Source organism: Leucoraja erinacea, chromosome 9, assembly GCF_028641065.1.
Source record: "Leucoraja erinacea ecotype New England chromosome 9, Leri_hhj_1, whole genome shotgun sequence".
Taxonomy (NCBI): Eukaryota; Metazoa; Chordata; class Chondrichthyes; order Rajiformes; family Rajidae; genus Leucoraja; species Leucoraja erinaceus.
Window position 1 is genome coordinate 11,441,865 of NC_073385.1, and position 26,295 is coordinate 11,468,159.

The 26,295-nt window shown below is 41.6% G+C and overlaps 1 protein-coding gene across 2 annotated transcripts in view; it reads left to right on the forward strand.

The window, feature by feature from the left end:
• The window catches only part of LOC129700001 (latent-transforming growth factor beta-binding protein 2-like), a 191,045-nt gene that overhangs the window by 148,789 nt on the left and 15,961 nt on the right, over positions 1 to 26,295 (forward strand). Inside the window, exons 25-33 of one of the 2 annotated variants that reach the window (XM_055640130.1) lie at positions 8,851 to 8,973; positions 10,187 to 10,321; positions 10,627 to 10,752; positions 12,252 to 12,377; positions 14,875 to 15,018; positions 20,246 to 20,464; positions 22,069 to 22,155; positions 22,424 to 22,552; positions 23,609 to 23,749. In XM_055640130.1, coding sequence (XP_055496105.1) covers positions 8,851 to 8,973; positions 10,187 to 10,321; positions 10,627 to 10,752; positions 12,252 to 12,377; positions 14,875 to 15,018; positions 20,246 to 20,464; positions 22,069 to 22,155; positions 22,424 to 22,552; positions 23,609 to 23,749 — 1,230 coding nt within the window. The remainder of the gene's footprint in view (positions 1 to 8,850; positions 8,974 to 10,186; positions 10,322 to 10,626; positions 10,753 to 12,251; positions 12,378 to 14,874; positions 15,019 to 20,245; positions 20,465 to 22,068; positions 22,156 to 22,423; positions 22,553 to 23,608; positions 23,750 to 26,295) is intronic. The other variant, XM_055640131.1, reaches the window with a different exon arrangement.

Sequence of the window (26,295 nt, forward strand, 5' to 3'; positions counted from 1 at the left end):
ATCATGGCTGATCATCCAACTCAGTATCCTGTACCTGCCTTCTCTCCATACCCCCTGATCCCTTTGGTCACAAGGGGCACATCTAACTCCCTCTTAAATATAGCCAATGAACTGGCCTCAACTACCTTCTGTGGCAGAGAATTCCAGAGATTCACCACTCTCTGTGTGAAAAATGTTTTCCTCATCTCGGTCTTAAAAGATTTCCCCCTTATCCTTAAACTGTGACCCCTTGTTCTGGACTTCCCCAACATTGGGAACAATCTTCCTGCATCTAGCCTGTCCAACCTCTTAAGAATTTTGTAAGTTTCTATAAGATCCCCCCTCAATCTTCTAAATTCTAGCGAGTATAAGCCGAGTCTATCCAGTCTTTCTTCATATGAAAGTCCTGACATCCCAGGAATCAGTCTGGTGAACCTTCTCTGTACTCCCTCTATGGCAAGAATGTCTTTCCTCAGATTAGGAGACCAATGTCTTCCTGCAGTCCAATGTCTGCCTGCAGATAGAACCCCCTAATCCAGTCAACATCTGGTCAACCTCCTATGCTTCCCAAAGCCTCCACATCCTTCTTGTAATGGGGTGACCAGAACTATATGCAGTAATCCAAATGTAGCCTAACCAAGCCCTGTTAAGCGGGTCATTTCAAAAACCTCATGGTTGTAGGGAAGTAGTGGTTCCTAAACTTGGCTGTGTGGAACTTCAGTTTTCTGTACCTCCTGTCTGACAGTCACATCAATGAGAGGCATGGCTGGATGGCGGAGATCCTCAGATGATAAATGCCACCTCCTTGAGGCAACACCTCCATCTTTATTGGTGGGGGAGAGGACTGTTTCAGTGATGTACAGTGCCAAGATAAGTCCATGACTCTCTCCAGCCTCTTGTGTTCCTATGCATTGGAATACCATACCAAGTCTTGGTGCAACCAGGTTACTTTCTACCGTGCATTTGCAGAGGTTCGGTAACTTGTCAAATAAAGAGGACATAGACGTATTGGAGTGGATGCAAAGAAGCTTAAAATAATGCCAGAAATTTGTTGCAATACATATTCGGAAAGGATGAACAGACCAGATCTTTTCACATGGCAAAATGAACCTGAGGATATAGGTTTTAATAAAGGAGAGCATAATTGGAGGATATCAATATAAAATAGATGCCAAGACAGAAAAAAGCGTATTGACCCAAAGAGCGGTAAGAACAAGGAAATTACTAACACAGGGAACATTTGAACTGAATAAAATACAGGGAGAGGGGATAGTTTAATTTATTGTCACGTGCACCGAGGTACAGTGAAAAGCTTTTTTGTCACGAGCTATCCAGTGAGCGGAAAGACTATATATGATTATGATTAAGCTGTCCACAGTGTACAGATACAGGTTAAAGGGGACAACATTCAGGGCAAGATAAAGTCCTGTAAAATCCGATTAAAGATGGTCCAAGAGTCTCCAGTGAGGTAGATGGTAGGTCAGGACTGCTCTCTAGTTGGTGATAGGATAGTTCAGTTGCCTGATAACAGCTGGAAAGAAACTGTTCCCGAATCTGGAGGTGTGTGTTTTCACATCTCTATAACTGTTGCCTGATGGGAGAGGGGAGAAAAGGGAGTGGCCAAGATGAGACTTGTCCTTGATTATGCTGGTGGCCTTGCTGAGGCAGTAGATGGAGTCCATGGAAGGGAGGTTAGTTTGTGTGATGGTCTGGGAGGAGTCCACAGTTCTCTGCAATTTCTTGCAATCTTGGATGGAGCTGTTCTCAAACCATGCTATGATGCATCCCAATAAAATGCTTTCTACGACGCATCTGTATAAGTTGGTGAGAGTTATTGGGGTATCCCAAGCTTCCTAACCCACTAAGGAAGTACAGTGTTGGTGTCTTTTCTTGGTCATTGCTTCGATATGGCTCATCCAGGACAAGTTGCTGGTGATATTTACTGTGAGGTCTCTACTTCGGTGCCATTGCTGTGTACTACCTTCTCAACTACCTTCTGTGGCAGAGAATTCCAGAGATTCACCACTCTCTGTGTGAAAAATGTTTTCCTCATCTCGGTCCTAAAAGATTTTCCCCTTATCCTTAAACTGTGACCCCTTGTTCTGGACTTCCCCAACATTGGGAACAATCTTCCTGCATCTAGCCTGTCCAACCCCTTAAGAATTTTGTAAGTTTCTATAAGATCCCCCCTCAATCTTCTAAATTCTAGCGAATTCTAGCATGTGCATGTGTACCACTTCGCTTCCTGAAATTGAGGATTATCGTAGATGACCGATAGATTTAGATGAGAACATACAGGTTTAAGTGGAACCTGGTGTACATTGGTTTGGCTGAATGGAGTGTTATCTGCTCAGCAAACCTATATACTGTACAGCGGAGGTTACATTTTGGACTCTTTCTAAACCTCAGAAAAGGAAAACACAGCATATTCTCCAAATAAAATACTAATCCATGCCCATTACAGAACGGTTTCGGCTCTGCAAATTTTATGAAGTTATTTATTTAATGCAGTGTAATTTTAGAACTGAGCAGATTGCCAGACACCTTGAATAAACAATGCGAGATAGTTCTCTAACTAAGTGTAAATGCACAGTATATTGTCAAAGATCCAAGTTATTATATCTTGGATACATTGTTGCAATTAGAGATTTTCTTTCTACTGAGAGCCATGTCACGTTTCTGGACTTGGACATTTTATGAGGTGTTTTGAATTGTGCATTAAGTTACAAATTGCCTTAAAGTTGCTTTTTGTCCAGGAAAGTCCCGTGCTAATCTGGACAAAAGAAATGATTAAACCAATTTTAAATTAGTATTTTTCCCAGAGTTGCAGCCATATGCAATTTGATGGCTTGTCTCCAAGAGTGATAAATAGTTTAGCTTACTACTGCTCTTATTGTTCCTACACTTTTACAAATCTAACTGGTGGAGCACAAAATTCAAGTGTGTTGAGTAAGAAAACCAAATGTACCCAAATTAATGGCATTTGAGCAGTTGGACATTAGGCCGTTAGTTGCCTTTGGAGAAAGGCGGTCTGGAGCTTTGAAATCAATCATAAGAAAAGCACTCAGTAAAAGTAGAAATGGGAGCAGGAGACTACATATATGATGTTCTGAATCGGAGTAGCGTTACAGAAAACAGAACATTTATAAAACAAATTGGAAAAACAGATGCTGCCATTCATTATTTATTTTGCATAATTACCAAAGTTGTTCTGACAGAATTAATGCAGTTTTACCATAGTTTTACCATAGCCATTGTACATCGCACATACTGTAAAATTATCCAATCTATGACATTCTCCAGGTCATCCCTGGGATACAAAATGCCTAGTGATGGGTATCCCAACATACGATTATTACATTAAAAAAACAATACATACATTTGATTGAGCTAGTTGCCCAACTCTCACCATTTCAGGAATTGTTCTATCTTATCAGTCTAGTGTGTACTTAATGCTAATCTTTGCAATATCATGAAGGTATGGTTAACATATCAAGTAATTTTGGTGCATATTCCAATTCAGACAAAGTCGTCTCATGAACCTTTCTAAAAACAGACCCCATTTGTTACTCGACAACGGATTGTAAATTACACCTCATCTTGTATTAACTAAATCCACTCACAGAAAAAATGAAGAAATATGCAGGCCAAAGTCATTGATATCGTGGATCAGATAAGATTGTTAGTAAGAAGGCAGGGTGAGACAAGTGCCGTAAAAGTGATATGCTCCGATCAGCAGATATGACTTTATAACAAACAATTATCAATGCATGTAGTTACAAATATTCAGCAGATATAATTCCTTTGGTTCATAGTATATTAGTATAATGGAAAACTTCTATAAATGTAGATTTTCAGCGACCAACAATTGAGCTGATAGAAGCAAAATTAGTCCTTGTTCAAATAGGATAACAATGATAAACAATTAAAGCTTTTAAATGTTGTGAATGTACAAGAAACGGAATCGTTTTAAGGAGATAGCTGCGAAATAACCAGTGAGGTTAAAAACCTTGCTCAATTTTACAAGATATGGCCTGAGGGTGATGAGTGTTTTTCTATTTATTTTTAATGCCAATATTTTGTTCATTGTAGATGATGAGCTGGCTTATTGTTTTCTTATATTTGATTGTTAGTATGGATAGTTCATGCTACTGCAGATAGATTGACATCATTAAATCATTCCAAATAATTATCTCCCAATGTTTTTAATTTTTCCCATTCTTCTTTTTAAAACAAAAAAAACGAACATTGCACGACATGAGCAATCCGTTCAGCTCAAGTCCATATCGAACATGAAGTATATTTGAAATACGCCTTTCTGCTTGCAAGTGCTCCATATCCCTGCATCCCCTGCATATTCATGTGAATGTCTAAAAGCACCTTATGGGCCTGTCCCACTTAGGCAACTTTTTAGGCGATTGCAGGCGACTGCTGCAAAATGTTCAACATGTTGAAAAATTTTCAGCGACAATAGCGACAATTTTTCAGATTCAGATTCAATTTTAATTGTCACTAGACCAAGTGCAGACCCGTTGGGTCTGTTTCCCCAACAGCTTTTGCGGGGGGGGGGGGGGGGGGGTGGAGAGGGGGAGTAGGGGCTGCGGCATCACACTCAAATTAACCACCCCCCAAACTCACAGGTGGGGGGAGGGGGGGGGGGGGGGTTGGTGAGAAGAGGGGAGGGAGGGGGAGAGGAGGAGGAGGAAACATGACAGATTTGGGAGGGAAAGGAAAGCGGGGTAGGGGGTGAGAGAGGGGGATGGGGAGAGAGATGTGGGGGAGGGGGGATCAGGGAGGGGAGGAGGGGAAAGTGGTGGAGGGAGAGACGGGAAAGAGTGGGGAGTGAGAGGGAGGAGGAGAGGGGTAGGGGGAAGGGGGCTGTAGAGAGAGGGAAGGGGGTGGGGTAGAGAGAGGGAAGAGGGGGGGAGAGAGAGAGGGAGAGAAACATAGAAATTAAGTGCAGGAGTAGAGGCCATTCGGCCCTTCGAGCCTGCACCATTCGCCATTCAATATGATCATGGCTGATCATCCAACTCAGTATCCCGTACCTGCCTTCTCTCCATACCCCCTGATCCCCTTAGCCACAAGGGCCACATCTAACTCCCTCTTAAATATAGCCAATGAACTGTGGCCTCAACTACTCTCTGTGGCAGAGAGTTCCACAGATTCACCACTCTCTGTGTGAAAAATGTTTTTCTCATCTCGGTCCTAAAGGATTTCCCCCTTATCCTTAAACTGTGACCCCTTGTCCTGGACTTCCCAACATCGGGAACAATCTTCCTGCATCTAGCCTGTCCAACCCCTTAAGAATTTTGTAAGTTTCTATAAGATCCCCCCTCAATCTTCTAAAATCTAGCGAGTACAAGCCGAGTCTATCCAGTCTTTCTTCATAAGACAGTCCTGACATCCCAGGAATCAGTCTGGTGAACCTTCTCTGTACTCCCTTCCCTCTATGGTCTGTTTCCCCAACGGCGTTTGGGGGGGGGGGGGGTGAGAAGAGGGGAGGGAGGAGGAGGAGGAAACGGGATAGATTTGGGAGGGAAAGGAGAGCGGGGGTAGGGGGTGAGGGATGGGGAGAGAGCTTTGGGGGAGGGGGGATGGGGAGGGAGGGGAGCAGAGTGGGATGGGGAGAGGGGTGGGGGGAAAGAGGGGAAAGAGTGGGGAGGGAGGAGGAGAGGTTTAGCGTCAGGAATGATGGAAGAGGGGCAGAGGGATAGGGGAAGGGGGAGGGTGGGGTGGGGTAGAGAGAGGAGGGGGGGGGGGGAGAGAGGGTGGGAGATCCCTGGGAGTGGGGGAGGAGGAGAGTGGGAGAGAATGGAAGTGGGGAGGGGAGAGTGGGGAGGGAGGGGTAGAGGGGGTAGAGAGGGACGGAGGGGAGAAGAGGCAGGAAGAGGGGTAGGGGGAAGGGGGTGGTGGTAGAGAGGGAAGGGGGGTGGGGGAGAGAGAGATGGGTGGCAGAGGGAGAGGGGTGAGGAGAGGGACACATAGAAACATAGAAATTAAGTGCAGGAGTAGGCCATTCGGCCCTTCGAGCCTGCACCATTCTCCATTCAATATGATCATGGCTGATCATCCAACTCAGTATCCTGTACCTGCCTTCTCTCCATACCCCCTGATCCCTTTAGCCACAAGGGCCACATCTAACTCCCTCTTAAATATAGCCAATGAACTGTGTGTGGCCTCAACTACCCTCTGTGGCAGAGAGTTCCACAGATTCACCACTCTCTGTGTGAAAAAAGTTCTTCTCATCTCGGTTTTAAAGGATTTCCCCCTTATCCTTAAACTGTGACCCCTTGTTCTGGACTTCCCCAACATCGGGAACAATCTTCCTGCATCTAGCCTGTCCAACCCCTGTAGCGGCCGTTTGCTCGTTTTCAGACCCTTATAACTGGAGAAAAACGGAGGGATATCGATCGCTATTTACTGCGAGTACCTAAGTTCCGCGATCGGAGCACTTTTTCCCGGCAAGTTTTCGCAGGCAGCTTCGAGATTATTTGTTAAAGACTTATTACTGTACAACAGGCTGGCATTAGTGACAATGTTTAATTGACCGTGTTATAGTTTAGGCCCTCAATTTCATGAATGAATGAGTGAGTGAGTGAAAAGTAGGGACTTTGCTTTCTTGCACTTCATCCACTTCGCAGCACTTTCTTCAGCCTTTTTTATGCTTTTCCCACTAAATACAATGAAACTGCAGCAAGTTTCCATGACATTTATTCTACAGAACAACACATCGGAATCTCCAGTAAAACAGGCATCTGTGAAGCCCCCTCAGCCATTTTGTGTGCTTGCCTGAAACAAAGCGCGTGATTGGCCAACTGGCAGACAACTCAATGTCAAACGTGCTTTCATTGGACTATAAAATTCCCGACATTTTTCCGGTTTTCTCTAATTTAATAAAAATGTGCAAGTCTTCTTCATATCGAGTTTCAGGGGTGATTTATATAAATATTTTTACACAATATGTGACAATTTCATGTAGTTTGGTGACTTGGGTCACGAAACTGCTGAATAAAGCTCCTCGGCCCACAGCCTATTCTCTGTACCCCCAATATGGCAACAATGTATTTGAACATTGGGCATTGTGACATCACACGATGGAACGTTCACCGGGGCTGTGGCTCCTGCAAAGGCATATGGAAATGAATCCATTCCGATTGGACATATGTGAACATCGGGCATTGTGACATCACACGATGGAACGTTCACAGGGAGCTGCTTGTGTGGGTTAGAATCCAGTTCGTTTTTTTTTTTTTAAATATTGAGGTGGTGGGTGGGGGGGGGGGGGGGGGCGGGCGTGTAGGATTTGATTTAAAAAGCGTACTTAAACACGACGAAATGTAACGAGGAGCGGATACTTAGAAAGAAAAGCGAAATCTCTACCGAAATGGAAAAGACATCGGCGATCCTGCGTCCGGTTTCGGAGTCGTGGAGCGTCAAAGGAAGAAACGCGGCGGACACCGTACGGCGGCAGGCGGACTGATTTGAGTTTTATATATATAAAGATTGTCAGTGTACAGTACAGAGACAACGAAATGCATTTGCTATCGTAGGTTGATGTAGGTGTTGTCGTAGGTGCTGTCGTGCATTGTCGCCACTATATTTGCTTCCGCCACCAGGAACTTGGCACTATCTGTAAAAAAAAAAAGCCCTGTCCGGCATATCGCTTTCAAACTTTTGCCCTCTCATCTTAAAGCACTGCCCTCTAGTATTTGACACTTCCACCCTGCAAAAAAAAAGGTTTTACCTACTTGTCAATGCCTCTCCAAGAGTTCAAGAGTTCAAGAGTTCAAGAGACATTTATTATCAATTGGTACAGTGAGATTTGAGTTACCATACAGCCATACAAATAAAAAGAACACAACATGCGATAGAATTTAACATGAACATCCCCACACAGCGGAATCAACTTTTCATACTGAGAGGGAAGGCAATAAAGTCCAGTCCTCTTCCTCTATGTCCACCCGTGGTCGGGGCCTTCATGCCCTCTCGCTGGGATGATCGTAGCTCCGGCGTCAGAACGGAAAACACTCTCCGTGGCTTGGAGTTTCCAAATCGGCCACTTCCTACCAGAGACCGCGACTCCCGAAGTCCACAGGTCGAGCTGGGTGGAGATCCAATGCTGGCGACCCACAGCGAGAGGTCCCAGGACTCCATGATGTTAAGTCAGCACCGCCCGCGGCTGGAAGCTCCGCAAACCACAGCTCCATGGTGTTAAACAGCTGGCTCCACACAGTGATCCCCGGTAAGGCATCGCCCACTCCGTGATGGAATCCAGTGCTGCACCGCTGCTGAAGCTCTGGCCGGTTTCCGGCAGGAAAGGCCGCGCCAATCCAGATGGTAGGCCGCGGGGGGGGGGGGGGGCGAAGATGCGGCTCGGAGAAAAGACGCTTCCTCGACCAGGAAGTGACTGAGACAACGGTTCCCCCCCCCACAAAAAATAAAATAAAAGATCTCACGAAACATACTATTACACAAACTAAAAATAACAAAAAGGATGAAAGGACAGCTGGTCCTGTCCCCTAATAAACTCCTTTCACCATCCATTTAGAATCCAACAGCTGAACTTAACTTGGAAATTGCTAATGGAACTCAGCCAGCCAGAATCAGAAGTTCTGTACTAACATAGAAGTCTTGAAAGAGCATCCATGTCTTTTGGTTCTTTTCTGTTGTTTTGTTGCTTAACTATTCTTCTTTAATTGGAATATTAACTTTGTAAGGGCACTTGATTGATTCAACAAATTAACGATCTAGAATGTTTACAAATGTTTTTTTCTCTTCTATTTATTGTATTTGCTTGCAATAAATTTCATATTGATCTACCAACTGAAATGATTTACCTTATTTTATTGTGCATTGTTTCTCCCACAGATGTGAATGAATGCAGTGAGGAGACTAAGTGTTTAGGTGGGACATGCATAAATACAGATGGATCCTATATGTGTAGATGTGAAACAGGGTTCACACATTTACCTGAAGCAGAACAGTGTACTGGTAAGAATCACTTTAAACATAGTGATCATTTTATTTTGGTATTAAAATGTACAGTAAAGTTTCTTATATCAAACAAATTGGATGCCAAAAAATTACTAAATGTTCAGGATTTTAACTTGTGCCTCCTGAACAATATTTTGTCCAAGTCGCCACTACCAATATTTTGCCATCAGAAATTGGATTTAACAAAGGATCTGATGTTATTTATAACAAGTCTTACATCTATTATTCCCCTAAAAATGGTAAATCCAGGATAAAAGATAACACTCTTACATTTTCTCTTTAAATTATAATTCACACATCATACATATTTATATTATAGCCATTAGAAAAATACAGTTGGGTGATGGCTAGGACTGGCAGCACAAATTTCCATAGTACAGGTGTGATAAAAGTGGACGTAAGAGAAGAGAGAGGCTTGATTTGGATTTGGGAGAATGTCACGGCAGTACTTTGAGAAAATATTCTTGGAGGATCATCCAGTGAGACTACATGAGTGGAACTCAAGAATAACAAGGAAGTAATCACTTTGATGGGATTATACTAAAGTAACCCAATAGACAGCAAGGATTAGAGGAGTAAATATGTCAGGAGATTGCAAATACCAGTAAGAATAATAGGGTTGTAATAACAGGTGATCTTAACTTCCCTAATATTGGCTGGGCCTGTCGTGGTGCTAAAGACTCAGATGGGTTAAAATTTATTATTTGTGATAGTTTTCTCAAGCAATATGCAGATAGACCAGCTTGAGAAGGGGGCAACATTGGTCCTCCTTTGAGAAATGAGGCAGGGCAAGTGACTGAACCTTCGGCGCAGGAGCATTTGGTTGTTATGGAAAAAGATAGAACTGGTTGCACAAGTTAAAGTCCTATATTCGGGCAAGGCTCATTTTGATGACATTAGATAGGAACTTGCAAAGATTGTTCAGGTGAGGCTATTTGCAGATAAAGGGACGCCTTGCAAGTGGGAGACTTTTAAAATGAGATGGGGAGAGTTCAGGGCCAGTATGTTCCTGTTAGAGTGAAGGATAAGGCTGGCAGGATTAAGGAACTTTGATGGATAAGAGATATTTAGACACTCATCCGGAAAGAGATGGTGTTGGTATTTTAAATTTGAAATTAGACACATACTTTTGAAGATATCGCTGTTTATTAAAGGTCAAATACCATTTCTAATTATACTGGTCTTTTTGATTCTACTTGAATTTACTTAGATATTGATGAATGCAGTTTATATGCCAACGCAAGCCCATGTGGGATCTGGAAGTGTGAGAATACTATTGGCTCATTTCAGTGCATTATGGCTTGCCAGCCAGGATTCCAACGTACGGCAATTGGGAACTGCATTGGTAAGTATTCTTATAAAATTAATATCCCGATGATGTATTGAGACATTTTTATTTCCAAATCTGTAATAATTTGCTACCATAAATGACCAAGCAATCTAGATTCCTTAAAAATTTATTTTATTAACCATGCACATCAATTTGATCTGTGGGATACTGCCCGATTTCAATTTACAAATTATATCATCATGACCAACTAGAAAATGAAGTTTATTCCAGTAATCCCTGCAGTGTATTCCTCTCTATTTCACTATCACCAGGTTTTGTGAAATTGTATGATTAATTCCAGCTGTTTTGCTTTTTTTCAGACGTTGATGAATGTGTAAATGAAACCATCTGTGGTACTCATGGGTATTGTATGAATACAGGTGGTTCTTTCCACTGTCTATGCGATCAAGGTTTTGAGGTTCCATTAAGAGGACAAGCATGCGTTGGTAAGAATGAACTCAATTCTTATACCAAACTTCAGAATGTAAAATCCTACAATCTTATTAGTTTTCTTCAGATGACAAATTGGGTAAATATTTTGATGGTGAAATATTGATGTTCTGTCGTGCTCAAAATTGATATCCACATTTCTACTTGACACTGTGCTACAAAAGCACCACTAAGATGCTTATCAAGCTGATACAAAACAAATCTCCAAAATGCAAGAGGGAATTAAGGAATAATGCCCTTTCGTTTCCAATGTAATAAATGAAATGGGAATGGCATTCTTCCTGTAATGTGGTGACCAGAACTGCACGCAACACCACAAGTGTGGCATTACCAAAGTTTTATACCGTTGCAATATTAAGTTACCCACACATTTATACTGAACATCTCAATCAATGAAGGCAAGTATTCCATACACTTTCTTTATCACCCTCTCCTTCACTGATACGCCAGCCATCTGGCTAAACACGTTTCCCAATTCAAGATCCAGAAGAGTCCTATTTGGACTATCCACATAATTTTTCAAGAAACCTCTTGGATATATTTACCACGTTTTGGCCCATCTTAATCCCTGATACTAAGGGAATATTTGGAAAGTTAAAATTACCCACTCCAACAACCCTGATATTTTTACATCTTTTCATGATCTGCCTGCATATCCGTTCTGTAAATCCTAGTGGCATTTGGGAGGTCTAGAACAGGGGTTCCCAACCTTCTTTGTCCCGTTTACCCCAGGCAACTTTAATAGCACCATACAATGTTCTTTCACATATTTATGAACAACTAATGATGAACAGATACCGATATACCAGAACCAAACACAGTCAGTCAATGAGAAAAAATATGTACAAATCCAGAATCAACAAATTTACCCCCTGGATAGGCGAAATTTACCCCCTGGGCAGGTGAAATTTATCCAGTTTGGGAACCCTTGGTCGAGAATACAATACCATCATGGTGAATGCATCTTTCTTATTTCTGTCTATTTGGGCTCGCTGGATGAGCCCTCTCAGATGTTCTCACCAAGTGTCTATAAACATTCTCTCTGATCAGTAATGCATATTCCCCACGTATTTTGTATCACTGTTTTATCATGTCAACCCCTCCCAGGCATTCTTTAGATCAGGATTTCAAGAAATTGTTTCATGTTATTGAAATGGAATGCATTGATTGAAATGTTTGTTTCAAGCCTTGTTTCATCGACTGGTGCAAATAGTTCTCAAGAGTTGAATGTGCTTGAAGCTTATTAAATCAAGAGATACATTGATCAGGTAGATGGTCAGAATCTTTATCCCAAGGCGGAAATGTCAAAGACAGGAGTGCATAGCTATATAGTCAGAGGAGGAAAGTTTACAAGGAAATGCGTGGGGCAAGTGACATTTAAGAGGCTTTTAGACATGCAGAGAATGGAGAGATGTGGATCATGTGGATGCACATGGGATTAATTTAATTTGTATGAAATTGTATGATTAATTCCAGCTGTTTTGCTTTTTTTCAGACGTTGATGAATGTGTAAATGAAACCATCTGTGGTACTCATGGGTATTGTATAAATACAGGTGGTTCTTTCCACTGTCTATGCGATCAAGGTTTTGAGGTTCCATTAAGAGGCCAAGCATGCGTTGGTAAGAATGAACTCAATTCTTATACCAAACTTCAGAATGTAAAATCCTACAATCTTATTAGTTTTCTTCAGATGACAAATTGGGTAAATATTTTGATGGTGAAATATTGATGTTCTGTCGTGCTCAAAATTGATATCCACATTTCTACTTGACACTGTGCTACAAAAGCACCACTAAGATGCTTATAAAGCAGATACAAAAAAAATCTCAAAAATGCAAGAGGGAATTAAGGAATATTGCCCTTTTGTTTCCAATGTAATAAATGAAATGGGAATGGCATTCTTCCTGTAATGTGGTGACCAGAACTGCACGCAACACCACAAGTGTGGCATTACCAAAGTTTTATACCGTTGCAATATTAAGTTACCTTGACATTTATACTCAACATCTCAATCAGTGAAGGCATGTATTCCATACACTTTCTTTATTACCCTCTCCTTCACTGATACGCCAGCCATCTGGCTAAACACGTTTCCCAATGCAAGATCCAGAAGAGTCCTATTTGGACTATCCACATAATTTTTCAAGAAACCTCTTGGATATATTTACCACGTTTTGGCCCATCTTAATCCCTGATACTAAGGCAATATTTGGAAAGTTAAAATTACCCACTCCAACTACCCTGATATTTTTACATCTTTTCATGATCTGCCTGCATATCTGTTCTGTAGATCCTAGTGGCATTTGGGAGGTCTAGAACAGGGGATCCCAACCTTCTTCGTCCCGTTTACCCCAGGCAACTTTAATAGCACCATACAATGTTCTTTCACATATTTATGAACAACTAATGATGAACAGATACCGATATACCAAAACTAAACACAGTCAGTCAATGAGAAAAAATATGTACAAATCCAGAATCAACAAATTTACCCCCTGGATAGGCGAAATTTACCCCCTGGGCAGGTGAAATTTATCCAGTTTGTGAACCCTTGGTCGAGAATACAATACCATCATGGTGAATGCATCTTTCTTATTTCTGTCTATTTGGGCTCGCTGGATGAGCCCTCTCAGATGTTCTCACCAAGTGTCTATAACATTCTCTCTGATCAGTAATGCATATCCCCCACGTATTTTGTATCACTGTTTTATCATGTCAACCCCTCCCAGGCATTCTTTAGATCTTTAGGATTTCAAGAAATTGTTTCATGTTATTGAAATGGAATGCATTGATTGAAATGTTTGTTTCAAGCCTTGTTTCATCGACTGGTGCAAATAGTTCTCAAGAGTTGAATGTGCTTGAAGCTTATTAAATCAAGAGATACATTGATCAGGTAGATAGTCAGAATCTTTATCCCAGAGAATGGAGAGATGTGGATGCACATGGGATTAATTTAATTTGTTATTATGTTCTGCACAGACAATGTGGGTAGAAAGACCCGTTTGCGTGCCACACTGTATACGTTCTGTGAATATTTTTCAGCACCTTTTTATTTTGCTATCTATGGTGGGTCATTTATTTTAAGAGGAAATATGTGAGATTTAAGGAAAATAAACTAAAGAACAAAAAAATAAACAATTTTTTAACGTCAAAATAAGCATGATACATCAATGATTTGGATGAGAATATACAGGGCAAGATTAGCAAGTTTGCTGATGATACAAAAGTGGGTGGTTTTGCAGATAGTGACGATGGTTGTGAAAGATGATAGCAGGATCTGGATCGATTGGCCAGGTGGGCGCAGAGGAATGGTTGATGGAATTTAATACGGAGAAGTACGAGGTGTTTGGCATTTTGGGATGTCTAACAAGGGCAGGGCCCACACAGTGAATGGTAGGCCTCTGGGGAGTGTTGTAGAGCTGAGGGATCTAGGAGTGCAGGTGCATGATTCCTTGAAGATGAGGTCGCAGGTAGATAAGGTGGTCAAAAAGGCTTTTGGCACATTGGCCTTCATCAGTCAGAGTTTTGAGTACAGAAGTTGGGAGGTCATGTAGTTGTATAAAATGTTGGGCAGCACAGTTAGAGCATTGTGTTCAGTTCTGGGCACCATGTTATAGGAAAGATATTGTCAAGCTTGAAAGGGTTCAGAGAGGATTTACGAGGATATTGCCAGGACTAGAGGGTGTGAGCTATAGGGAGACGTTAAATAGGCTGGGTCTTTATTCCTTGGAGTGCAGGAGGATGAGGGGTAATCTTATGGTGAATAAAATCATGAGAGGAATAGATCGGGTAGATGCACAGAATCTCTCGCCCAGAGTAGGGGAATCGAGGACCAGGTTCAAGGTGAAAGGGAAGAGATTTATTCGGAATCTGAGGGGTAACTTTTTCACCCAAAGGGTGGTGGGTGGATGGAACAAGCTGCAAGAGGAGATAGTTCAGGCTGGGACTATCACAGCGTTTAAGAAACAGTTAGATAGGCAGATGGATAGGACAAGTTTGGAGGGATATTGGCCAAGCGCAGGCAGTGTAACTGGGACATGTTGGCCAGTGTGGGCAAGTTGGGCCGAAGGGCCTGTTTCCACACTGTATCACTCTATGACTATGATTCTGCCACAGATATTAATGAATGTGAGATGATGAATGGAGCCTGCGGAACAGCTCTTTGTGAAAATTTCGAAGGGTCCTTCTTCTGTGAATGCATGGATGAGAATGAATTTTTTGATCCAGCGAAAAGCCAATGTGTCCCTCATGAAGCAATGGGTAAGTTTAAGTAAAATCTCTAGAAATTGCAATATAGATTTTAAGAGTGCTTTTCCTGTACCTATCCCATATTTTTGTTTTACACTTGTGCAATGCAGATGCTCTGGGTCAGTAAAATTAAACGTGCATAAAATGTATACAACAGATATTGAAAATGTATATATTGAGGCAAATACTTCCAGCTCCTGGAACGAACAATGCTGACGTATATTCAAGGATTGAAGTCTAAATGTTTCACTGTTGTTATTGAGTTTTTGAAGTGAAAGAATGCAGTTTGATGTTAGCTTTGCAGGCTGGAGGAGCCTGGAGGAACATCGGCATGTTGACATGAGTATGCAATTGCAATGGGCCTAGAAAGATTACATAACTGGATAAAATACGGACGAATGTATGCCTGTAATGTTAAATGTGAGGCCAACAATTTTGGATTTCCAAAAGAGTAATCAGATTATCTTCCTATTAATACTCATAGTACCATTATTAAGAGTCCCTAACTAGCTATATTTGGATGTTAGAGAGATTAATTTGTAGGGTCATGGGGAAAAAACCAAGGGAATAGATTTATCAAATTGCTTTATTGTGGCATTGCTAAGACATGATGGACCAAAAGGTGCAACAGAAAAGCATCTCAATCATAAACAGAAGTGGGAAACAAAAGCCCATGACCATGGTCAACATGAGTGGTTGCTCTCAAAGATAACACAAATCATTCCATCCATCCGACACAGCTGCCAGAAATTCTATGAGGAGGTTAAAGAAATAGGAACAATCCTTTACTCTTTGATTTGGTGTTGACCTATGAATAAGTGCAGTAGAGAGGTCCATCTCCCCAAATTAACACCACACAGTAACATGTTCGTATCAGAAGGTGTAAGTTAGACATTATAACATGGTGATCTGATCTATTAGTTTCTGAAAGATTTACTTTTCCCACATATCCGTACTTCATTGCTCCAGATTCTTCAGTCAGAGATTTCATCTTACAATTGAGACATTAAATTTACTTGTATCGTAATAACAATGTCCTCGGTCCAAACAAGAAAATTGGGGTGAGTGGTGTGTCACCCTCCTTGACTTCAAAGCAGCATTTGAATGAGGGATGAGGGTGGCATCAAGGACCCAAAGTTAAAATCAGTGGGGACTAGAGGGAAAAGAGGCTAAAGGAAGATAGTTTTTGGATACAAATCACCGCAACCCAAAATATCTTTGCAGCAGTCCCCCCCCCCCCCCACCTTCATGAGCGGGTCAGGGTTAGCCAATAAGCTATTAATATTTCCATCAAGAACGTGGCTAACTTCCTGTCATGGATAGTTAATGTCATTGTTATTACCGATTGTTATCTCCACTACCTGCTCCAGTCCCCAATGAACATTCTGACGTGACCATTGACCCGAAACTTAACTGGGCCACCCACATTACGATGAAATGTGACTTTAAGAGCAAGTCAGAGGCTGGTATTTTGAAACTAGAACCTTGTCTCTTGATCCTAAATTCCTTTCCAATCGTTACAAGATACAAGTCAGGAGTGTGGTTGAATGCTATGCTATATGCAACTCAAAAATATCACTTGCCATGATATGTGCAACTCAAAAATATGATTACTGGTAAGTCAGCAACTGTTGGATTAAGAGTCGACATGGCTAAACACCCATCCATCACTTTAAAAACACATAACCCCCCCCAAGGATCCCTAGTAGCTTTCCTCTAGCTGCTGTGGTTTCATTCACATCTCAAAGATGTGTCATTTATTGCAGATTAATTCATAGTAAATGTTCCCATGTGTGTCATTGAATAGTACAATATGAAGGGGGTTGATGGAAGAAATCCTAGATTAGGTTTTCAGAATCTATGGTGTCCTGGGCACTCTTTCGAATGATTGACCAACAGTCTATCAGTGCGTGCACCATTAGTTAAAGGAATTCACCAAGGTGTTGAGTTGGAAGTGGACATTCTTCTAGTTTAACAACAGTTATGGATTTAGACAAGACATAAAGCTGCATGTCCTCTACACCGCGTGGAAGATATACTTACATTTACACATTACTGAGATGCATTATATAGCTCTGTCAAAGTCTAGACCAAAGTCATCTTTGACTCTTTCAATGAAGGAAAATATATTTTCAACAGAAACTGAAACTTAAATAACCCCAGGAGCTTGGAAGAGAAGCTGAACGTCAAAGATATAATCATGTTTTTTTCAGATTGGAATTTCAGACACAGGATTCTAAGGTATTCTCTTATAGAAGCCAATTCTGCCACCTTCTGACTGACTGTGATATTGTTAATAGATACAGCAAATGCAAAAACAAATCCATCCCATAAAAGCAAAGCCATTTTGATTTTTTGTTTTGTGAAGTATTTGTATTTATTAAAAAAAATAATCTGAATGTTCAGTGATTTAAAAAAAAAATCAATTTTGCGTATGTCAAATACAAAGAGATATTTTGTTTCCATAATTTGGAAAGGCCTTTCAGACCATCGTTTATGAAGGCACTCAGAAAAAATGTATTCCCATTAATTCCCTATAAACAATTATAGAGACAGAGACACAAGGAGTCATCCAGCACGGAAACAGACCCTTTGGCACAACTCGTCCCAACTAGATGGCCATCTAATCTAGTCCTTGTAATTCACTACAATGTACTTCAATGTTCAGAACAGTATTCGGCACTCTGTATCTTCCCCTTGCTCTATCTATTGTACTTGAGTTTGAACTGATAATATCTTTGTATGATATATTTGATCTTTTTGAATAGCATACAAAGCAAAGCTTTTCTCTGTACCGTAGTATATGTGACAATGTTAAAAGTAAACCTAAACCTATTTGGCCCAATATCACTCTAAACCTTTCCTATTCATGTACCTACCCAAGTTTATTTTAAATGCTGTTTTAATACCTACCTTAACTGCCTCCAACAGTACCACCCTCTGAGCGAGAGTCACCCCTCAGATTCCTTTTAATTCTTGCCCTCTCAGATTAAACCTATGTCCTTTCCCCACAATCTCATCGATTCTCCCAAGTTTCTACCACTAACTTTCGCACATGTCAAGTTACAGGAATCAATTGAATCTATGTTCACATGTCTTGGGGAGACCTGAGCTCCCCACTCAATCACTGGGAGAAAGTATAGAAAGACTGTGCACAAACAACACCAGAGGTTATAACTGAACCTGTGCCCAAAAGTAGTTTAGAAGTTATGACATGATATTAGGACGCTCTCGTGTTTCAGTCCTGTTTCTACTTTAAGGCCTTGGTAATTTCCTTGTGCAAATGTATGAATATTTTGTTCTCGGTGGACTTTGTGCATTAAAAACTAATGTTGTTGCATTTTCAGCTACATTTGCTGAAACTGATCCCAGTTTACAGTATTCTGCTGTTGGCTCATTGACAAACCCAAAAGCATGGGATATACTTATTAGCAACATTGTTTTCTTGTTGGATGTTGAATACGTAGCTACATAGATAAAGAGACAATACGTAGGCCTTTCGGCCCTTCGAGCCAGCACCACCATTCAATATGATCATGGTTGATCATCCGCAATCAGTACCCCATTCCTGCCTTCTCCCCATACCCCTTGATTCCACTAGCCCTGAGAGCTCTATCTCACTCTCTTTTGAATGCATCCAGTGAATTGGCCACCTCTGTCTTCCGAGGCAAAGAATTCCACAAATTCACAACTCTCTGTGTGATAAAGATTTTCCTCATCTCCGTTCTAAATGGCCTGCCCCTTATTATTAAATTATGGCTTCTAGTTCTGGACTCCCCAACATCGGGAACATGTTTCCTGGATCTAGTGTGTCCAATCCCTTATTAATTTTATATGTTTCTATAAGATCTCCACTCATCCTTCTATATTCCATGAATACAAGCCCAGTCGCTCCATTCTTTCATCATATGACAGTCCCACCATCCCGGGAATTAACCTTGTGAACCTACGCTGCACTCCCTCAATAGCAAGAATATCCTTCCTCAAATTAGGAGACCAAAACTGCACACAATACTCCAGGTGTGGTCTCACTAGGGCTCTGTACAACTGCAGAAGGAGCTCTTTGCTCCTATACTCGACTCCTCTTGCTATAAAGGCCAACATGCTCTTCGCTTTCTTCACTGCCTGCTGTACCTGCATGCTTACTTTCATAGATTGATGAACAAGAACCCCAGACCCCACTGTACTTCCCCTTTTCCCAACTTGATGCCATTTAGATAGATATTTAGATGCCCACTCACCCAACCTGTCCAAGTTGCTCTGCATCCTCATAGCATCCTCTTCACAGTTCACACTGCAACCCAGCTTTATATCATTTGCAAATTTGCTGATGTTACTTTTAATTCCTTCATCTAAATCATTAATATATATTGTAAATAGCTGCAGTCCCAGCACTGAGCCTTGCGGCACCCCACTAGTCACTGCCTGCCATTCTGAAAGTTGCCCGTTAATCCCTACTCTTTGTTTCCTGTCTGCCAACCAATTTTCTATCCATGTCAATATCCCAATACCATGTGCTCTAATTTTGCCCACTAATCTCCTGTTTGGGACCTTATCAAAGGCTTTCTGAAAGTCCAGGTACACTACATCCACTGGCTCTCCCTTGTCCATTTTACTTGTTACATCCTCAAAAAATTCCAGAAGAGAACTTGACACTATCTTTTAATACAACTGCAGTTGAAGCTGACAGAGTAGTTACTGCTGTAGCATTAAAATATGTGATATCCAATTTGCACAGACCAGAGTCTCTAGTGCCAGACATCCATTTATTTATTTATTCATTTATTTATTTATTCAGCACTTTAATAGGGGGAATAAGTATTGAACAGAATACTGGAATAATTTTACTGTTCTTTGAATAGTGCTATGCATTTTTCACACCTACTTTAGAAGTAATGATTGGCCAGAGTGTATAATTTAATCTAAAAATCAGCACTTCTGATCGTTCCAACAATGATGTGCTAACCTTGATTTTCCATTCAATTATCTGGATGGAACTTTATGACACTTGCATCTTTATGATGTTTAAAAGCGTTGGAATTGAGACAGGTTTTCATTTGGCTGCAGTATTTATTTGGGAATAATCATTGCTTTTGTGCAAAATCGGACTTTTTACATTTTAGAATTAGATATCTGATTCACAGCTGGTTAATAAATTGGTTTTATGTAACTGTACAGTACACTAAGTATGTGGTCAAATCCGCAATTAATGATATGGTATATATTTTCCTGAACAAAGTAATTGGCCGTGTACCAGACATGACTGCCGTGTCAGAATCATCCATGATGCCAGAACATACTAAAGGAGATTTGAAGGAATGCTACTACAATCTGAATGATGAAAACTTCTGTGATAATTTGCTGTCACGGAACATCACCAAAGGGGGATGTTGTTGCACAGTTGGCGTTGGTTGGGGCGACAACTGTGAAGTTCACCCTTGTCCTTTGGCAAACACAGGTAAAACCATTTGCAAGGCTTGCATGTTCTTAGATTACTACTTTGCAGTATCTGGTACTAAAAACAGCATTCCAGTTTAAATCATAGCAACATCATAAATTCAAAATATAAGGTAGACAAAAAATGCTGGAGAAACTCTGCGGGTCAGGCAGCATCTATGGAGAGAAGGAATAGTTGACGTTTCGGGTCGAAACCCTTCTTCAGACTGATGTCGGGGGTGGGGGGGGCGGGAAAAAGAAAGGAAGTAGGCGGAGACAGTAGGACTGTGGGAGAACTGGGAATGGAGAGGGGAAGGAGGGAGAAAGCAAGGACTATCTAAAATTAAAGAAGTCAATGTTCATACCACTGGGGTGTAAACTACCCAAGCGAAATATGAGGTGCTGTTCCTCCACTTTGGGCTGGGCTGCACTCTGACAATGGAGGAGGCTCAGGACAGAAAGGTCAGATTGGGAATGGTAAGGGGAGTTGAAGTGCTGAGCCACCGGGCGATCAGGTTGGTTAACTCGGACTGAGCGGAGGTGTTCGGCGAAGTGATCGCCGAGCCTGCACTTGGTCTCGCTGATGTAGAGAAATTGTCACTTAGAACAGCGGATGTGGTAGGTGAAGTTGAGGAGGTGCAGGTGAATCTCTACCTCACCTGGAAAGGCTGTTTGGTCCCTTGAATGGAGCCGAGGGGGGGAGGTATTGGGACAAGTGTAGTATTTCCTGCGGATGCAGGGGAAAGTACCCGGGGAGGGGGTGGTTTGGGTGGGAAGGGACAAATTGACCAGGGAGTTACGGAGGGAGCGGTCTCTGCGGAAAGCAGAAAGGGGAGGAGATGAGAAGATGTGGCCAGTAATGGGATCCCGTTGGAGGCAGCAAAAATGTTGGAGGATTAAATGTTGTATGCGACGGCTGGTGGGTGGAAGGTGAAGACAAGGGGGACTCTGTCCATGTTATGAATAGGGGAGGGGGAGTAAGAGCAGAGCTGCGGGATATAGAAGAGACCCTGGTGAGAGCCTCGTCTATAATGGAAGAGGGAACCCCCATTTCCTAATGAATGAGGACATCTCCGATGCCCTAGTATGGAACTCCTCATCCTGGGCGCAGATGCGGCATAAATGGAGGAATTGGGAGTAGGGGATATTACATGGAGCAGGGTGGGAAGAAGTGTAGTCAAGATAGCTATGGGAGTCAGTGGGTTTGTAGTATATGTCAGTCAGTAGTCTGTTGCCTGCGATGGAGATGGTGAGATCTAGAAACGGTAGGAATATGTCGTAAATGGTCCAGGTCAATTTGAGTGCCGGATGGAAGTTAGTGGTGAAGTGGACAAAGTCAGTGCGTTCTGCATGGGTGCAGGAGGTAGCACCAATACAGTCGTCAATGTAGCGGGGATAGGGCCAGTTTGGTATCACTTTGCATCATATGGCTCTGCATTGTATAGCTGCAACAATTTCAATTGCTATTAGTCATGTAAACTCACTTTATTCAAATAGCTTTATACAGCAATGTTAGACCCAGCCTGATTTAATAACTGGAAATTATACTCTAGTATGTGGTCATAAAATAGGTAATCTCCTATTTCCGGGAATCATTAAAAGTTATTTTCCTTTGCTTCAATGTAGAGGCATACAAAGGAATGTGTCCAGATGGCAAAGGATTTATTCCATTTCAGATTGGTTCATTTGCCTTTGGATCGCAAAACTACGGAGGTGAGTTTTGCATTTACAGTGGTGGATTAATATGCCAGCGACGGTTCTTTCTGATGAAGTTCCAGAAACATCCATGCAACAATAAATACAATAACATTGATTGATTCAACATTTTTGAGCTCTTGTTATCAACATCAAGCATTACAGCTAACATTAAATCAAACTTGTATTCATTCTTTGCCACTCATTATGATCTGATCATTAACGTGTCAAAAAATAAAAATAGAACTGTGTTTCTAAGATAGTGTACTTTTTTTCCCATCTGTAGATGCAGATGAGTGTACAATGTTTGGCTCCGAGGTCTGCAAGAATGGACATTGTGTAAATACTAGAGGAAGCTATTCCTGCTATTGCGATGCAGGATCTTACTATGACAATGTGAGGTTAGGATGCACTGGTGAGTTTGAGATGCTTGTGTGATTGTGGGATCATATATTTCTATAAATATGTGTTTTTGTCTCTTGAGCTTGCGCTAAATTGGTAAAAAAATTATTCTCTTTGATCAGCATTTCTATGAGCCGCTGTCTGAAAAAAGCTCTGAGAATAGCTAAGGACAAAATGCACCCCCTCCACACACACCTGGATCTCCTGCCATCAGGCAAGAGATACCGTAGCATCAAAGCCCGGACTACAAGACTGCTAAACAGCTTCCTGCCACAGGCTGTGAGGCTGCTAAACAGTCACTCTGTACTCACAGTCACCTGATGCTGCGGCTTTGCACTGACATTTTAATAACTCTGGCACTGGCCACTCAAATCAGCTGCCCTGGACATTTTAATGATTGGTTTTACTGTATTTTAATGTTGCTGTTTTACCTGCTTTGAACTATTTATACTGTTTTATCAGGGACTGGATTGTTTTTACTGTTATTATGTGTGAAATGTTTTAAGTTTCATGTGCGATGCTCCGGTATTCCCTGGGAAACGTCTTCTCATTTTGCACTGTACAACTGTTGCTTTGCAAGATGACAATAAAGGTTGATTTGATTTGATTTGATTTCAAATATTCAAGAGCAATCATATCAATATCTATATAAATACTTACATTCATTCCACAAATGCAGTAAATAATGATTTCAGTGAGACCAAATGGTCTGAGCTGATCAATCTCCAGGCTACAATTTCCCCATGCATTAATTTAAAGAGTGGCTTTGCCCATAATGTATCGTGGTATGCTTCATGAATGCCGCTTCCAGCTAAGAAGCATTGAATCGGCTATCAGGTTTTAAATGCTTCGCAAGTTAATACATTTTTACATATCTTGCATGTAAAGTTACAGGAAAAAGTAAAGTGATCTTAACAGAATGTGTATTTCTAGTGCAAATAAATTTAGCTTGATCCTGAATCTGTACCGTCCAGAAATGATGTGTCATAATTATTAACTACAGAGGGAGGTGCTAAATTGTCTGATATTTAAATTCAAAGGAAATATACTTGTTTTTGTCCCTTTTTAGACATCGATGAGTGTCAGGATGAAAATATGTGTGTGAATGGAGAATGTGTCAACACACCAGGATCATTTAACTGTTTCTGCAACCCACCACTTATATTGCATGTGACGGGTGAAAAATGTGTAAATGGCTCAGAATCTGGAGGTAAATACAAGGTCTCTGTGTTAATAATTGTGCATTTATTCTAATTCACTAGAAATTTAGCGCTGAATGAGAAAAAAAATCTAAAATCATTCCCCATCACTACTAAAAGCTCTCAACTATCACCCTTATAGAAGCTTTCTTATTGTAGTTATTATTTAACTGTAGGCAATGAAGAAACTTGCATTTCACCGATGATAGACACAAAAAGCTGGAGTAACTCAGTGGGACAGGCAGCATCTCTGGAGAGAAGGAATGGGTGATGTTTTGGGTCGAGACCCTTCTTCAGACTGATTAGGGATAAGGGAAATGAGAGATATAGACGGTGATGTGGAGAGATAAAGTACAAAAGTAAAGTTGATAAAGAAAACAGGCCATTGTGAGCTGTTTGTTGGGTGAAAATGAGAAGCTGGTGCAACTTGGGTGGGGGATGGATAGAGAGAGAGGGAATGCCGGGGCTACCTGAAGTGAGATAAATCAATATTCATACCACTGGGCTGTAAGCTGCCCAAGCGTAATATGAGATGCTGTTCCTCCAATTTGCATTTGGCCTCACTCTGACAATGGAGGAGACCCAGGTTAGAAAAGTCTGTGTAGGAATAGGAAGGAGAATTGAAGTGTCCAGCAACCGAGAGATCAGGTTGGTTCACGCGGACTAGGCGAAGGTGTTCTGTGAAACGATCGCCCAGTCTACGTTTGGTCTCGCCGATGTATACGAGTCCACATCTTGAACAACGGATACAGTAGATGAGGTTAGAGGAGGTGCAAGTGAACCTCTGCCTAACCTGAAAGAACTGGACAGAGTCGAGGAAGCAGGTATAGCGACAGGTGTTGCATCTTCTGCGGTTGCAGGAGAAGGTACCTGGGGAGGGGGTGGTTTGGGTGGTAAGTCAAGTCAAGTCATGTTTATTCGTCACATACGCCTACGAGAAGTGTAGTGAAATGAAAAGTGGCAATGCTTGCGGATTGTGCAAAAAGACTACAAAACAGAATGGAATTACATATTTGTGGGAGAAAAAAAAAGAAGACACAGCAATTTAAAAAGACACCACACCACAGTGTGAGATATCGAGCAGAAACCAGTGAAGGTCTCATCTATGATGGGAGAGGGGAACCCCCATTCCCTAAAGAATGAGGACATCTCGGATGTTCTAGTATGGAACACCTCACCTTGGGCACAGATAGTCGGAGGAATTGGGAGTAGGGGATAGAGTTTGTAATTGAAAAAAATAGCTTGCATCATAATAGTATGAACATTGAAATCTTCAATTTTTGGTAACTCCCTACCCCCCTCTCCTTCCTCTGCCCATTTCTAGCACTATTCCACCCTGTCCTTTCCCCTTTTCTTCCCCCATCCCCTTCAACCTATATCCCTCTGTCTGGATTCACATTTCAATGTGAATGATGGATGCTGGAATCAATTATAAAAGATGAAATAGCGGCACATTTGGATAGTAGTAGCAGGATCAGTCCGAGTCAGCATGGATTTACGAAGAGGAAATCATGCTTGACTAATCTATGGAATTTTTTGGAGGATGTAACTAGGAAAATGGACAAGGGAGAGCCAGTAGATGTAGTGTACCTGGACTTTCAGAAAGCCTTTGATAAGGTCCCACATAGGAGATTAGTGGGCAAAATTAGAGCACATGGAGGGGGTAGATTGCTGACATTGATAAAAAATTGGTTGGCAGACAGGAAACAAAGAGTAGGGATTAACGGGTCTCTTTCAGAATGGCAGGCAGGGACTAGTGGGGTACCGCAAGGATCGGTGCTGGGACCACAGCTATTTACAATATGCATTAATGATTTTGATGAAGGGATTAAAAGTAACATTAGCAAATTTGCAGATGACACAAAGCTGGGTGGCAGTGTGAACTGTGAGGAGGGTGATATGAGGATACAGTGTGACTTGGACAGGTTGGGTGAGTGGGCAGATGCATGGCCGATGCAGTTTAATGTGGATAAATGTGAGGTTATCCACTTTGGTGGCAAAAACAGGAAGACAGGTTATTATCTAAATGGAGTCAAGTTGGGAAAAGGGGAAGTACAACGGGATCTGGGAGTCCTTGTTCATCAGTTAATGAAACTAAGCATGCAGGTACAGCAGGCAGTGAAGAAAGCAAATATTATGTTGGCCTTTATAACAAGGGGAGTTGAGAGTTGGAGCAAAGAGGTCCTTCTGCAGTTGTACAGAGCCCTAGTGAGACCACACCTGCAGTATTGTGTGCAGTTTTGGTCTCCCAATTTGAGGAAGGACATTCTTGCTATTGAGGGGGTGCAGCGTAGGTTTACAAGGTTAATTCCCGGGATGGCAGGACTGTCATATGGTGAGAGAATGGAGCAACTGGGCTTGTACACTCTGGAGTTTAGGATGAGAGGGAATCTCATTGAAACATATAAGATTGTTAAGGGTTTGGGCATGCTAGAGGCAGGAAACATGTTCCCGATGTTGGGGGAATCCAGAACCAGGGGCCACAGTTTAAGAATAAGTAGTAAGCCATTTAGAACGGAGATGAGGAAAAATATTTTCACACAGAGAGTTGTGAGTG